This window comes from Meira miltonrushii (assembly GCF_003144205.1).
Source record: "Meira miltonrushii strain MCA 3882 unplaced genomic scaffold FA14scaffold_1, whole genome shotgun sequence".
Lineage (NCBI taxonomy): Eukaryota > Fungi > Basidiomycota > Exobasidiomycetes > Exobasidiales > Brachybasidiaceae > Meira > Meira miltonrushii.
Window position 1 is genome coordinate 2,913,418 of NW_020289943.1, and position 14,549 is coordinate 2,927,966.

Here is a 14,549-nt window from a genome sequence, read left to right on the forward strand (position 1 = left end):
GCGCCTCATTACCAACACGCGACAACGCTTCACTGGTGTGTGTGCCCGCGCGACATAAGAATACACTGCTCTACAGCCTCTTTGAAGCGAGCCAAATAAAAAAGAGTTTAATAAATTCTCTTACAATTGCTTCTCATCATCATTCCTTCTCCACCATCGCGATCATCTTGTGTGTTTGGCTGAAAGTTTTTTGCTCAAAAAAACACTTTCACCTACGACACCCTTCTCGGATCTCTGATAAACGACAAAGGAATCTTGCCTTTGTTCTCCATCTTCTCTTGGTCTTTTCACCCATCTTTTTTTCCGCTCAACAAAACCAATCCTTCAAAGCGGTTCATGACCTCTACGCCTCCGCCAACGGCCGCGCCACAAAAAGCGGAGAAGCCATCGTTAAGTGGCGTTAAGATTAAACAAAGAAAAGGTGTTGCAAAAAGTCAAGCAAAGTTTGAACCGGAAGAATTTGCAGAACAACTTTTGAAATTTTTAGAACCCGTTCAAGAGAATGATTGGGAAGGCGTTTTACAAGCATTAGATAAAGCAGGAAACACTCTCGATTATCGTAAATATTCCGATCAGTTTTTCGAAATCTTCTTCACAGGTGGTTTATTGGCTCCTGGAGGATCTTATTTGGACGAAGATATCCCTTTGAGCAAATTTTCCGTCTTTGCTTCAAAGGCTGCCGATATCGAAAATGTCAAACCGATCGTCAGCACGCTAGAGAAGTTGATCAGAAGATTCAAATTCTTACAAAAGCCTTTGGAGGAACAAAATTTGAGCAATTTGATCCAATATGCTTCTCGTTATCCGGTCGAAGAGCGTAAGAAGCTGGCAGTAGCAACAGCTTTGCTTATCCAAATGAATTTGGTCAACGCAAACGTTTTGTTGACGTTGCAAAAGGAGCATTTGGTCAAAGAAGGCGTCAGTTTGGGTTTCATGGAAGTCGTCTTCCGCACCTATCTTGCTGAAAACAGTATGGATTCTTTGGGCTCTACATTGCGCAAAGGAGGTGTGAAAGATCCTTTACTCTTCTTTCCCCAAACTCGTCGTTCACAACCTGGTTTGGTAGGAACCCATTTCCGTTCTGCAGGCCTGGCACCTGTGGCTGATTATTTCTCCCGTCGTGCTACCCGTGAAACTCGGGATAGCGTTGTACAACGTATCAAGGAAATGCGTGGAGCAGACGTAGAAGAAAGCGAAAAAGCTTCTGATGAAGATGTGGTGGACTTTTTGAAGGAAGTACGTGAACGACACGGATTGGCTTTGGAAGAATTTGTGCCGATCGTTTGGGATGCTTTATTGTCTGTTGTGACGTGGGATGCAAGCGCAGAAAAGCATGATGCACAAGCATTAAAGGAAGTCAAATCGATGGCACCCATCTTGGAACCTTTTTGCAATAATGCCAAATGCGAAATAGTCTTGATCAATACGATTCAGGTCAATGCACATGAAGATACTCGTTTAACCAAAGCGTTCCCGAATATTCTCAAAGTGCTTTACAACGATGATGTCTTATCCGATCAAGCCATCTTGTATTGGGCACAAAAAGGTGCTAAGCCACAAGGAAAAGCTCATTTCCTAAAAGTGACTGAACCTCTTGTGAAGTTCTTGGAAGAGCAAAGCGATGATGAAGAATGAGCGGTTCGCTTTCTCTTTCCCGCAACGAATTTTGATTGCAGCGGTACAGATTAGCATGTATATTCTTGCAATAAAAATGAAAATTGGCGATTCTTAATCGCAATGAACTCAGACTGGATCTGTCACCGTGTGAAAAGCGGACATTTTTCCTCAGCGGAACGGTCATCACCATCTCATGATTTGTCTTGAGTGTTTCACCGCAATCAATGAATTTGCCAACAGATTTTTACATCATGCTCTCTTCAATTCGGGAATTCTCGGTTGGTTTTCGGATTTGAATGCGGACCTGGAATGAATGGATGAATTCGTTCGGGGTTCTGTGTGATTAAATGCATCGCACAAATGACGAAAATACCAAAAGCCAAGGATGAATCTTGCTTGTTTGTGTTTGTAAGTCGATCTTTACGCGGAATGGCCGTTACGCAAATCAGTATTTTGCAGATTGCAAACAAGCATCGCCCTGTTCTCGTAAGTACAGCTTATGAGATTGAATAGGCGCTCATTTGGCTTTTATTGCTATTGGTGAATGCAGGTATAGCACTATCTTCACAGCATATAAATGCAAACAAAACAAAATCTTCCTTAGCCCCACGGATGTCATTGCGATCATTACGCCCTCTATCGGATCCGAAGCAGAATTGCTTAATTTTCTCACTTTCATGTTCATCGCTTTTGTATCGACTGAAAGGGAGGCAGTAGGAGATGACGGATCAATTCGGGCTTACAACCTAAATGCGAATCGCATGCTCACAGCATCTCAACACAAAGGGGCGTTTATAAGAAGTATAGCAATTCTTTTTTTGGCAGCATTGAAGTGTGATCTTCGCCGCGGATTGACTTGTTATTTGTTCTTTCTTTTTTGTCGTACGAATGATCGCGTTATTGAGAGAAGTCATTCCATAAGCCGAAGGGGAGTTGCAGGGAAAAGAAGAACGGCGCCGGGTGCATGAAAGGTGTGATTGCATTGAATTGTGTGCCTGACATACTTGACACACTTTACAAGAGAACAGGTATATCTAGTCTGCATGAATGTGAATCCTTTTCTCTCTCTTTTACCTTGAGCTTCATCAAAATGCTCTCTATTCGCTCCATCGTGACCAAGAGCCGTCTAAATGTGCTAAGCTTGTTTCACAGACATACAGATGAACGCACTGTCAATCTCAATCCGGTCCGTTTGCTTTCCATGCTTACGTTCACAGATTGGTGTACATTTCTCTCAGCATACTTTTGTGTGATGATTGACTTTTTCGAGTATAGTACAGTTGCCGTTGAATCGGTTGAAGTGGCAAAGTACTTCAAAACCACAAATACGGCCATAAGCTCGGGTTTGACATTGTCAATGCTTACTCGTGTCATTGGCGCAATCATTTTTGGTCTTTTGGGTGATTGTGGAAGAAAGAAACCATTGATAGTGAATTGTCTTTATCTTTCAATAATGCAAATCCTCACAACAAAATGTACAAATTTACAGGGATTCTTGATTTGTCGGACATTTTATGGAATTGGGATGGGTGGCATTTTTGGAAACGCAATTCAAAGTGTTTTGGATCGTTCGCCAATCGAAACAAAAGGTCTTACGACTGGACTTTTATGGAGCGCAGGCGATATGGCAATCTTTTTGACAGCAGGCGTAAAGATGGCTCTAGACAAACACCAAGGTGATCGTCATGATTGGAGAACAATCTTTTACGTTGGTGCTGTCTTTTCCGCTTTGGCTGCACTTTTTCGTTTCTTCGTTACCGAATCACCGCAATTCACTCAGTCCAGATCGGGAATCGAACCGGAAAACGAACAAGCGGGAAAGACAAGAATGAAAAAATTGCAAGAAAAAGCAAAAGATGTCAAAGTGAGAGTGTCTACGTTTATGAAAAATTTCCGCGAAATGCTCAAGCTACATTGGGGAACGTTCGTTTATTCAAGTTTGTTTGTAGGGCTTCTTTGTTCTGCTTCCCATGCCTGTGCAGACACGTACCCCGTATTTCTTGCAGAAGGGAAGAAGTTGGATGATCAATCGATCACAAAGACGATCATGATTGTTGCTACCGGTGGATTCATTGGAAGTTGTTCAGGTGCAGGCTTGTCACAAAAGACTGGGAGAAGGTTGTGCGTAATTATTGCTATCCTTGTTTCTCTGTGTCTACTACCGGGATACATTTTCCCTCGAACTTACCAAGCCTTGAGTGCAGGTGGCTTCTTCTTCATCATGGCAGGAAATACGGCGATGAGTGTGATTTCAATTCACATTAGTGAGCTCAGTCCACCTGCGTTTCGATCAGTGATGGCCGGAACATCATATCAACTCGGAGCAAGCTTATCATCTCCCGTTGCAGTAATCATCAATGCAATCGCATCCTCTTATACCATCAAACAAAGGGATAAAGATGGTATAGTTCATGATATTCAAGCTTATGGTCCTGTGATAGGAATCGCAACAGCAATATTGTACGCTTTGGTGCTTTTGTTCACCGCAATTGGACCGGAGAAACATTCTGCTCCTATCGATAAGTTCATACCGGCAACGTTCGGCACAACACAGGTTGATGATCGTCCAGTCGTTCCTTCGGATGAGCAACCATCCGAGCCTAATGGCGAGGCAACTGTTGCATAGGCATAGTCATAAGCAATCTTGTATAGCAAACACATAGAAGCTAAAAATATTTCTGTATACCTAGAAAAAGTAAGTCCATTTATATTTATGCTCAAATCGTTCTTTGTAGCTTTATATAGCATCAAAATCATTCTTTTCGTACCAGGATCTAGCTTGAAAGGGCAGCCGAGCGGAGACGCCATCTCTGAAAGATCATTATGCAGATCAGCCAGCTTTTCAGTGCGGCCCGCTTGATGTTGGCGTTGGTGAGCTATTCAGCATCAGCATCTTAACTGAAAATAGACACATATGCTCGAAACTTATCCGCTGACCCGCAATCAGATAAAAACCCTCACTGCTCGATCGAAAGACATGATACCTATCACGATTGCCGGAGGGATGACCAAATCGGAGTAACAGTCATGATTGTTTCCGTAGGCGGCTTCATCGGAAGTTGTTCTGGTGCAGGATTCTCGCAAGGTACTGGTCGTAGACTCTGCGTGATCATTGCTTCATTTATTGCGTTGTGTTTCCTTACGGCCTATATCCTTCCTTCACATCCCACGGCTCCAAGCATTGGAGGATTCTTTTTCGTCATGGCAAGCAATATGGCAAACAGCGTTATATCAATCCACATTAGCGAGCTCAGCTCGCCTGTTTTCCGTTCCGTAATGTCTGGATCGGCATACCAGCTAGGCATCACTCTTGCTTCTCCGAGTGAAGTTATTATCAATGCTTTAGCCGCTTCTTATCAAACGCAGAAAGTAAGTTCAACGGGAGAAGTGGAAACTGTTAAAGTGTATGGGCCAGTCATCGGAATTGCGACGGCAATTATGTACTTTTTAGTGATTGTTTTGACTGCCATTGGCCCCGAAAAACATTCGGCTAATTTTGACAAATTTATTCCGGCCAACAAAGGAATACTCAAAGATCCTTCCGTCCGATCCGATAATGGGGAGGAGACCAACAGCGATCAAAGTTTTGTTTAATTCATGTGTTTTAAGTTTTCTTTTCATCGTTCAACATTCAATGAAAGCTTACATAAGACCATTTGCATATGATGCATCATATTTAAGAGCTTTCATAAGGAGACAGGAGTTTTTGCCATTGAAATTCAATAACGACGCCGAGTGATTGGCCCCTGAAAATCTTTACGCCAGCTGCAGCGCGACGCAATGCTGTATGAAAACATGAAGGGAGAATGATTTGTTAAGATGTGTCCCGTTGCATTGAGGGGCAAAAGCCGAAACGCCACCTTCTGCTTCAACTCTTGGCGGAAGAAGGTGTCCAGTCCCTTTCGTTGTGTATTGTTTCTTCTTTCCTTGGAGGGGCTTCGCAATCATTGGCCAGACCCACATCCTTGCCGCGAGAAAAAAAAACTTTTGTATGCTCGTCTTGTTCTCTATTTAATGAGTGTTGATGTTGAGAGACATCTAGGTTAACTTCATCCACATCACAGAAAAGCGAGAGAAAACCCAGAAGATCTTCAGGAAAGGTTTTCGCTTGATTAGAAGGTCTCCTAAAACGTTTTACCATTCGTGAAGAACCTGTTAAGGTGTTCTCCTATCCGATTCATACACGACATTGCGGATAACTCCTTTGTCATTCTATTTTGCGATCTATAGATAGACTGAAAGGGTGATCAAGTGTTTGTTATAAAACAGCTGTTTTACCCTTTCGTCCTCTTACGTTTTGACCATCAGAACCATAGTTCAACAAAGATGGCTCGCTTCATTGGTTTCGTTGACTATTTGTTCAAAGAGGCACGTCATAATGTTTGGTCATTACTCTACGCAAAAGGCGGTCAAACCTCAAGACCAAAGTCAGTCATCAATGAAGAGCCAATATTCATTGGAGAGATGTCTATGGAGGAGAGAGGAAAGAACGATCTACACTTGGAAATGGAAAAGCTTGCAATGAAGCATTATGAAAGTATGACATCGTACACGTCTTCAACCTCAAAAATACAAGAAGAAGAACAGAAACAGAAGCATTTGTCCAACCCATTCACAGCCTTTAGAGCATTGACTTGGCATAATTGGTTCACTTTTTACGTTGCTTGGTTAGCATTGTATGCCGATTTCTTGGACAGTATCATGATGGTGATTTGTATTCGAAAATTATCACTCTATTATGCGATCTCAAAGACCGAATTCACCACAGCAATTACGTTAACGTTGCTCTTTCGTCCTATTGGTGGAGTCGTATTTGGCTTGTTATCGGATTTGAAAGGAAGACGTTGGCCATTGGCTATTGCTCTAACTTTGCTGGGATGCTTTCAATTATCTTCGATCTTTGCTAAATCATTCTCCGTGTTCCTTTTTATTCGAGTACTGGCTTCAATTTGCATCGGAGGATTTTATGGAATGACTTCGCAAGTGTATGATAGTGCACCTGCTCAAACAAGAGGAATGCTTGGAGGGCTTTTGCACTGTGCAATTAGCTATGCAGGAGTCACAGCTGCAGGTCTAAATATGTCTTTCGGTGACAGTCCAGACTCATTCAAAAAGATGTTTTGGGTAGGCGTTGGAATCACGTTCTTTGCTGCTTTGCTACGAGCTTTATTGCCAGAATCTCCACAATTTTGTCAAGTGGAAGATGACATCTTGATCGGACCTGGGGAAGGAAAGTATAGAAGCAAGATACGTAGGTTTGGATATCAATTTCGAATGATGTTTTCTGAATCTTGGCCAATTTTTATTTATTGCACAATCTTTGTAAGCTTAAACGGTTGGATCAACGGCATCTTTAGTGCCAATTATTTCGTCTTTTTAATGTCGGAGAAAGGATTGAGCAACAAAACGGCAAGTATCGTCATGATGCTTTTGGCAATTGGAACGATTCTTGGTATGATTCTTGGAGGGGCAATAAGTCAAGTTTCATTCTTTGGTAGAAGAAGAATGGCAGTTTTATGCGCAATAATGTCATTCTGCATTTTACCAGCAGCAATCCTACCAAATACAGCATGGGGACTCGCGCTTGGTTGCAATTTCTTCTACATGTTTCTTCACGGTTATTCAGGCGTTATGCATTCTCATTTGAACGAATTATCACCTGGTGCATTTAGAGCATTCTTTACTGGAACAGTTCAACAGCTCGGTGTAATGTTGGCCGCACCTGCAACCCAAATTGCCACAGCTATTGCAGATTCACACCATGTCAAAGGACCAAAGGGAACTCTAGTGGAAGCTTATAGTCCCACGATTGCTATTGGAGCGGCTATTTGCCTATTACTGAAAGTTGTTTGGGTTTCAATTGGACCCGAACGTCGAGAAGCCGATCTTCAGAGTTTCACACCCGCCCTAAAATCGAGTGGTGGCCAACGTAAATAAGATTCTCTCTATAATCTACTTTCATTTCTGCATCTTTCTCTCATTTTGCTCGTATTTCCTCTCGTTCTTTCTCTCATTCTTGTACAAATCTGGTTTCGATTCCAGGATTCGTGTCATTTCTTCAATCCATATTTTTGCATTCTTCCCCTCTCTCCTTCGAAAGCCATTTTTGACCCAAAACGCGTTGATGAACATACCCGAAAGTGACGCATTGAGAATTGTGGAAATGAATTGACAGGGGTTCTGTCATTTCATGCAACGGGAAATAAGATTATTGAACTTGCTAGACAACCTTTTTCGACGTTATCACCCTCACAAACAAATCACTGTCTTTTCTCGTACACCATCAAACACTGTCAAACATGAATCGTTCAAATCGAAAAAGTGCACTTTTCAAATCTTTAGTAAAAGATGCGGGTCACAACGTCAAATCATTGTTCAAAAAGCGAGGAAACACATTCGATGATGACGACTATATACCAGACAAATTGACCAAATCAGAAAAGCAAATGAAGGATACGAGTCAGAATGAAGTACTCTTTTCCGTTTTTGACATTCAAGGTCCAGTCACTGAACCACCAAAAGCCCATCAACCGGAAGAAGAGTCACCAGCTTCCGAGTTGAAGGAAGTCAAGCTTTCAGACGCAGATCAAGAAGTCAAGCTACTAGATGCAGAGCCGGATAAAAAAGCAAAAAAGAAAGTCTCGTTCGAACAAGATGTACCAGACCCTGCATTAGATCAATCGTTTGTTGCTTCCATTGGTCCCATCAGACCACACCCACCTTCTTCTGGTCTTACAAATCCGATCAAAGTGTTACGATTGATGAAGATAAGTCATTGGATGTACTTCTTCGTTGCTTGGCTGGCGTTATATGCAGATTTTGTTGATTTTCTGTCTTTGGCAATAGGTACAAGAAAGATTGCACTGCATTTCGAAACCTCAAAAACTCGTGTAAGCACAGCCATCACCTTAACTCTACTTACTCGTCCCATTGGAGCTTGCATATTTGGACTCCTGTCTGACTATCATGGCAGACGATGGCCGTTGGCTTTCAACTTGTGCTTGCTAGGCATTTTTCAAATCGGTTCTATTCGTGCTGATTCTTTGAATGGGTTCATCTGTAGCAGGGCATTTTTTGGTATAGGGATGGGTGGTGTGAGTGGTTTAACATCGATGATTTTCGATTCAAGTCCACTGGAAGCGAGAGGCATCTTAGGGGGTCTATTGCAAACTGCGATTCCATGTGCTTCGATCACTGCTGCTGGCTTGAATATGGCTTTCGGTGCAGCTCCTGAGACATACAAGTTAATGTTTTGGGTTGGTGCGGCGATTTCATTCTTTGCTGCAATCGTACGTGCCATTGTTCCAGATTCACCGCAATTCCGACATTCTCGTATAGTTGAAATCGAAGCAAATCCAAACGCAAGACGGTTTAAAGTCAAGATTAGTCGTTTCATAAGGAATTTCAAGCAGATGATCGTTCAAGATTGGACAATGCTTATTTATTGTGCAATCTTTGTCAGCTTGAATTCATGGGTAAACAATGCGTTTGGCAATAATCATTTCACCTTTTTGGAATCGGCAAAAGGGATGAACAATCGAACAGCAAGTATCATTGCTATGCTTTGCAATATCGGAAGCTTCTCGGGAATGTTATTTGGAGGAGCTTTAAGTCAATTCTCGTATCTTGGTCGAAGAAGGATGGCAATCTTCTGCACCGTGATGGCAATCTTTTTCATTCCCGCTGCTGTTTTACCGACCTCTCCTGCAGGTTTGACGATTGGTTGTATATTCTTCTACCTTTTCGTCCAGGGTTATTGTGGAATATTGCCTTCTCACTTGAACGAACTTTCTCCCAAAGCGTTCAGAGCCTTCTTTACCGGAACGGCATATCAATTGGGAACAATGATTGCTTCTCCTGGGGCTCAAGTTGTTAACGCAATTTCCGAATCAAGAGTCAAGACTTTAGCAAACGGTACAAGAGTTGAAGCATATGAGCCCGTCATGGCCACTACTGCTTTTATCATCCTCTTCATTACGGTCTTTTGGGTTGCCATCGGACCTGAAAGACGTAATACAGAGTTACGAGACTTTGTTCCGGCTGCTATAGCTACAAAAGTGGAAGCGAAGCAAGATAATGTTATTTAGAGCTGCGACTTGTTCTACTTGTTTATTTTCAACAATGTACTCCTGTTTTCATCAAAGGCCTTGCTGTGTTTTTATGCTGTGTGCAAATTTATATTCTGTGTACGCAAAATGCATTTCATTTCTTAATCTTCCTATGTCGAGCCACAGGTCACTCCGATCTTCGATGAACCCCCCTTTTCCCTTTGAATAATGTCGCTCAAGATAATCCTTCTCCTCATCTTCGTTATCCAGATTTGGAAGATCACAGTTTCATCTTCCAGTTCGAGTAACTCTTCTCCGCGAACAAGTGATAGGGAACGCATGCTGCCTTCCGATTATGATGAGACAGAAAAGTCTGCAACGAAAGCTCTGTATCGGTTGCACAAAACAGACGATCGCCGAATCATCACACTTCCAGCAACTACGGCTGATTGTGGTACTGTGAAAAATCCACATACTATGAGATGTCCGCATTGGGCTACTTTGAGTAGACCGGAAAAACAGAAGAATCGTTCTCGTTTACGTTTGCTGGTCATTCCAGATAGAATCAGACTGTTGAAAAATGCATATGCTAGAGAGAATATGAAAACGAGGTAAGTCCTGTCTCTTTAACGCTTTTAGTAGATTTGACTCTGATTGCCTTCTTGCATAGACGTAAGGCCATAGTGCCTATCAAGAAAAAGCAGAAAAAGAAGAAGAGTTGATTTTGAACCGAGTTTCAATACAACAGGCTGATGTACATATATGGATATAGATGCATTTTATACACACATACAACTTTGCAAGAGAATCGTACAAAAAGAGCAATAAATACATGAGTTTTAACCCCTACTCTCATAGTCGCTTGATCCCTCTCCGAACAACGGGTACTCGTTTACGTGCGAAAGATGATTTGATCTCATGTTGATCAAAGATTGACATTTTTGATGCGGGTATCAAGGTGGAATCCTGCAAAGAGACTTTATTCATTCCCGCAGTCATGGCTGCCGTCATTGCAGCTGCCGAGGCCGCTGCCGCCGCTGCAGCTGTTCCTGACTGAAGAATTGTAGCAGCTGAGATGCTGTTGGCTGATCGATTAGGGGAGACGCACTGCTGTTGTTGCAAAGTTGCTCCCGCTCGTACTCCTTGAAGATCGAATGATGCTTTATGATGTAGGTTTGCATTCGTCGATCCACTCCTCGCCAACGGTTGTGCTGCTGCTCCCAACGCATTCTCCATAGTGATATTGACTTCTTCTACCTCCATCTTCTTTGAGCCAGAGGGCTGCTCAAAGGAGCGTGATGAAGAAACAGAAGGACGAACGTTGATCGTTTCTGGCATACATCCAGGTCGATAAGAAGCATGAATGCGAGTCCAAATCGAAGCCGTTGAGGCATATTCTTCGTATGCTTCTTGTAGGAGGGAAGCAGCTTCGGGATCCAAAGCACTGTCGGGATTTGGTGAAATGAGTAAACATTTGATCACCGTTAGGATATGTTCGATTCCATAACTTGGATTCCAGTCCTTTTTGAGTGTTGAAACGCAAATCTCTCCGTTTGCATGAATGTTTGGATGAAAGATCTTTGTTCTCATTGAGCATTTTGGAGGTCCAGCAGGAAAGTCTGTTCCAATAAACTGGAAATTGACTTTAAAGAATCCATCCGCATAAGGAGTTCCGGCAGGACCTTGAATCCATCCATCGATGTCCAAAATATCTTGTTCTCCCACTTCGATTCCTATTCCATCCGGAGGTGATTTTTGCAATTTAACAACTTCCCGCGTTAATCTACGCAGGGCGGGAGTTGCGATCATATTCTATACATTCGTGTGTTTATGTTGATTGGTGATAATGATGATGATGATGGATGTTTATGATGTAGTGATGGTGAGGGGTACGAGGGTCTATTTCTGTTTGTTCGTTTTGCCCTTGTCGATCAATTCGCCGCATCCAGGCTTCTGTGCAGTGATTGACAGGCCCCGGTGATTTGCCTGGTTAAATGCTTTTAATTGGTGTGTTATCTAGCTTGCATCAATGCAGGTCCAAAAAATCAAAATCAGTGCTTGTTTAAAGCAGCATTTGGCCAGTCAATGACGCGTTTTGCACACATTCAATCTTCACAAATGCGGAAATTCGCTCCACTTTGGCGTTTGCACTGTGCTTGACAAAGACGGGAATTGTTTGGAGGGGCAATTGAAGAAATGGAGAAAAGTGCCCAAAAAATCGCAGCAGAGTGTGGGATTCGAACCCACGACCCTCACCAGAACAGTCGTGGCTGTAAAAGAACAACCATGCTCGACTCGGAAAGTGATAATCTAAGCCTCTGATATAACCCTGCCGCCGCTGAACCACGAATGATTCGTTCAGCTAAGCCGCAAAAATATTTGCGTACAGGTACAAAAGAGGGTCGTTGGGTTCGAATACCACACTCTGCTGCGATTTTTTGGGCACTTTCCTCCATTTCTTCAAATGCAACCAATACCCGTCCTTATTGTCCTTCACACAGGCAGGCACATTAAGAACTTCTTCAACTTTGAAAAACAATCAACGTCATTGATTCGTGAGATGAAGTGGAAGAAAGATACATGAAGAGAAGAATATGAAAAAAGTCACGAAGCATACTTGATCAAGCCTTGACAGCGTCGAAACCAGAATAACCAGCAGCTTCACTCTCTTCCAAATCTTTGATATAAGCTGGAATACCACCAGAATAATTCAAAGCTTGAACAGGTTTACCCTTAACATTTCTTCCCATATACCAACCGTGAGATTGATGGAAAAGTGTTGCTTTGGAAAGATCATCGATTCGTTTAACGAATGCTTGTTCTGCTTTAGGTTTTGCTTCGATTGATTTGATGTTATTTTCCTTCGACCAATTTAACATTCTTGCCAAAAATTCACATTGAATGTCTGTCGTTGAAGGTCCGTTACTGTAAGCCGTTGGACCATGAGGACCATAAGCAAAGAACATGTTTGGGAAACCTGAAGTTGCCAAACCCAATTGACTCTTGCAACCTTCTTTCCAATGTTCAGTCAATGGTTTCCCGCCCTTTCCGCGAATGTCAATTTGCAAGAATCCACCGGTGTGCGTATCGTATCCGGTTGCCAACGCCAACACTTCAAAGTCGACCTTCTTTCCATCGCTTAATTCAACACCTGTTTCTGTGAATGTTTTGATAGGGTTCTCCTTTACACTGATTACATCAACGTTGTCTTGATTGAGGATGTCGTAGTAGTCAACTTGCAAAGAAGGACGAACGGTACCGAAAGTGTGATGAGCTTTGTCTGGTGGAGGAACAAGGATCGCACGTTTCTTTTCATCTTTCACCATTGGTGCAGTCTTTTTATGCCAGAATGCATAAGCTGTATCGTTGCAATCTTTCTTGAAATAAACATCAGCATATGTTTCCAGCCAAAAGTGGAATCCTTTCCTTGACCAAATGTCTTCGTAGAATGCTTCACGTTGTTCGGGCGTATGACGAGTCCAATCATCATAGTCAAAGTCATAGTGGAATCCTGCAAACGTCTTGTTACGTTTTTCATAAACTGCATCCCAACCGTCACGGAAAAGATCTTGGGTTTCTTTGCTCATCTTTGGGTTTTCCATTGGCAAAGTCAAATTTGGAGTACGAACAAAGACTGTCATGTCTTTGGCAACTTTTCCTAATGCTTGTGTGATTTGAACACCAGAAGCACCCGTTCCTACCAAACCGATTGATTTGCCACGTAGGTGTTCAGGTTCCAAGCCTTCAGGCCAGAATCCGGAATGATAGAGTGTACCCTTGTAACGATCACGGTTAGGAATATCAGGCCAGTTGATCTTTGCTGCAAAACCGATGCACAAGAAGAAGTACTTTGCTGAAATTTTGGTTGGATTTTGTTGATCGCCAGCAGTGATATCCCAACGAGAAGTTTCGTCGTTCCAATGGGCCGAATGAACTCGAGTGTTGAACTGACAATCCTTACTCAATTCCAACACTTTGTCGACGTGATCGAAATATTTACGAATTTCCTTGTAGTCAGGATAACGTTGACTCCAAGACCAATTTCTGTACACTTCAGGGAATTTTAAACCATAAATTGGTAATTCTGAATCAACACGAGCGCCTGGATAACAAGCATTACGCCAAATACCACCAAAACCAGGCATTGCTTCGTACAACTTGGTATTGAAGCCTTGTTTGCGCATTGTGTACAGTAATTGTACACCTGCGAAACCGCCTCCGACCACTAAGCAGTCAATTTCTTGTTGACCTGCTTGGTGGCCGTTTGTGGTTGCTGTGGGAGCCATCTTTGTGTGAGTGAATGAGAAGAAGAGTGTGAGATGACAAGATGGTTGTGGTGGTGAGAAAGGGAGGATTAGGATCGGGTTAAAGCTTTGAATGAATGCGCATTACAACATCAATCGTTTCGGTACTCCCGACAAGTGCTGATAATATGCCCAAAAATATGATTTAATCACAAGAAAGGAAGGGATTGAGTTTGGGCCATCAAAAGCCGCATTAAATTCAATTTCCGATAATGCGGGGAAGGAAAAGTATAATGCTCAACTTGCCACCATTACGAGAGTATGTGTTATGCATTGCCGAATTGGCAAGAGAGCAAGAGGTGAGTGTGTTATTAAGGATTGCACGCTAAAGTGTTATAAATTGATTGCGGGGTAAGTGTTCGCACGCCTGGAGTGCATGCATGTAAGCACAAAGCGGTCACTCTTTTCCTTACTCTCGATCAATCACATGGGCCAAAAGCCGCTTTTCCGGTTGTTGAGCAGGCATGGCTTTTCCGACAATGATGCTTATATAACAATTTATGATGACAATGAAGGAGAAGTACTATATCTCGACTCTGATACAATCTTATCTTGACTTCGCGTCTGTCGTGTGCGTGAA

General features: G+C 42.6%; 8 protein-coding genes and 1 pseudogene across 9 annotated transcripts; 6 read left to right on the forward strand and 3 right to left on the reverse strand.

Annotated features, from left to right (window-relative positions):
- The first annotated feature begins 117 nt into the window (after positions 1-117).
- Positions 118-1,885, forward strand: FA14DRAFT_18243 (eukaryotic translation initiation factor 5C). Its single transcript, XM_025501208.1, has one exon. The coding sequence runs from the start codon at positions 337-339 to the stop codon at positions 1,633-1,635; it is 1,299 nt and encodes a 432-aa protein (XP_025358016.1). The 5' UTR covers positions 118-336; the 3' UTR covers positions 1,636-1,885.
- Positions 1,886-2,707: 822 nt separating this feature from the next.
- Positions 2,708-4,243, forward strand: FA14DRAFT_117944 (MFS general substrate transporter; the record flags this gene model as incomplete). Its single annotated transcript, XM_025496261.1, has 2 exons — positions 2,708-3,396; positions 3,445-4,243. 2 exons carry the CDS (start codon positions 2,708-2,710, stop codon positions 4,241-4,243), a joined length of 1,488 nt encoding a protein of 495 aa, XP_025358017.1.
- Positions 4,244-4,600: 357 nt separating this feature from the next.
- FA14DRAFT_183603 (uncharacterized protein) lies at positions 4,601-5,211 on the forward strand (the record flags this gene model as incomplete). The annotated part of the gene is made up of 1 exon (XM_025501325.1): positions 4,601-5,211. The coding sequence occupies exon 1, from the start codon at positions 4,645-4,647 to the stop codon at positions 5,209-5,211; it is 567 nt and encodes a 188-aa protein (XP_025358018.1). The 5' UTR covers positions 4,601-4,644.
- Positions 5,212-6,156: 945 nt separating this feature from the next.
- Positions 6,157-7,554, forward strand: FA14DRAFT_119430 (MFS general substrate transporter; the record flags this gene model as incomplete). The annotated part of the gene is made up of 1 exon (XM_025496350.1): positions 6,157-7,554. The coding sequence occupies one exon, from the start codon at positions 6,157-6,159 to the stop codon at positions 7,552-7,554; it is 1,398 nt and encodes a 465-aa protein (XP_025358019.1).
- A 509-nt stretch (positions 7,555-8,063) lies between these two features.
- Positions 8,064-9,704, forward strand: FA14DRAFT_119923 (MFS general substrate transporter; the record flags this gene model as incomplete). Its single annotated transcript, XM_025496381.1, has 1 exon — positions 8,064-9,704. One exon carries the CDS (start codon positions 8,064-8,066, stop codon positions 9,702-9,704), a length of 1,641 nt encoding a protein of 546 aa, XP_025358020.1.
- A 189-nt stretch (positions 9,705-9,893) lies between these two features.
- On the forward strand, positions 9,894-10,387 carry FA14DRAFT_183609 (uncharacterized protein; the record flags this gene model as incomplete). Its single annotated transcript, XM_025501326.1, has 2 exons — positions 9,894-10,276; positions 10,336-10,387. 2 exons carry the CDS (start codon positions 9,894-9,896, stop codon positions 10,385-10,387), a joined length of 435 nt encoding a protein of 144 aa, XP_025358021.1.
- An 8-nt stretch (positions 10,388-10,395) lies between these two features.
- FA14DRAFT_159636 (UBC-like protein) lies at positions 10,396-11,789 on the reverse strand. Its single transcript, XM_025498303.1, has one exon. It carries the CDS (start codon positions 11,472-11,474, stop codon positions 10,518-10,520), a length of 957 nt encoding a protein of 318 aa, XP_025358022.1. The 5' UTR covers positions 11,475-11,789; the 3' UTR covers positions 10,396-10,517.
- A 98-nt stretch (positions 11,790-11,887) lies between these two features.
- Positions 11,888-11,998, reverse strand: FA14DRAFT_t10 (annotated as a pseudogene). The gene has a single exon. The product of its transcript is annotated as a tRNA-OTHER (tRNA).
- Positions 11,999-12,207: 209 nt separating this feature from the next.
- On the reverse strand, positions 12,208-14,090 carry FA14DRAFT_130569 (FAD/NAD(P)-binding domain-containing protein). Its single transcript, XM_025496914.1, has one exon. The coding sequence runs from the start codon at positions 13,949-13,951 to the stop codon at positions 12,287-12,289; it is 1,665 nt and encodes a 554-aa protein (XP_025358023.1). The 5' UTR covers positions 13,952-14,090; the 3' UTR covers positions 12,208-12,286.
- Between the last annotated feature and the right edge of the window lie 459 nt (positions 14,091-14,549).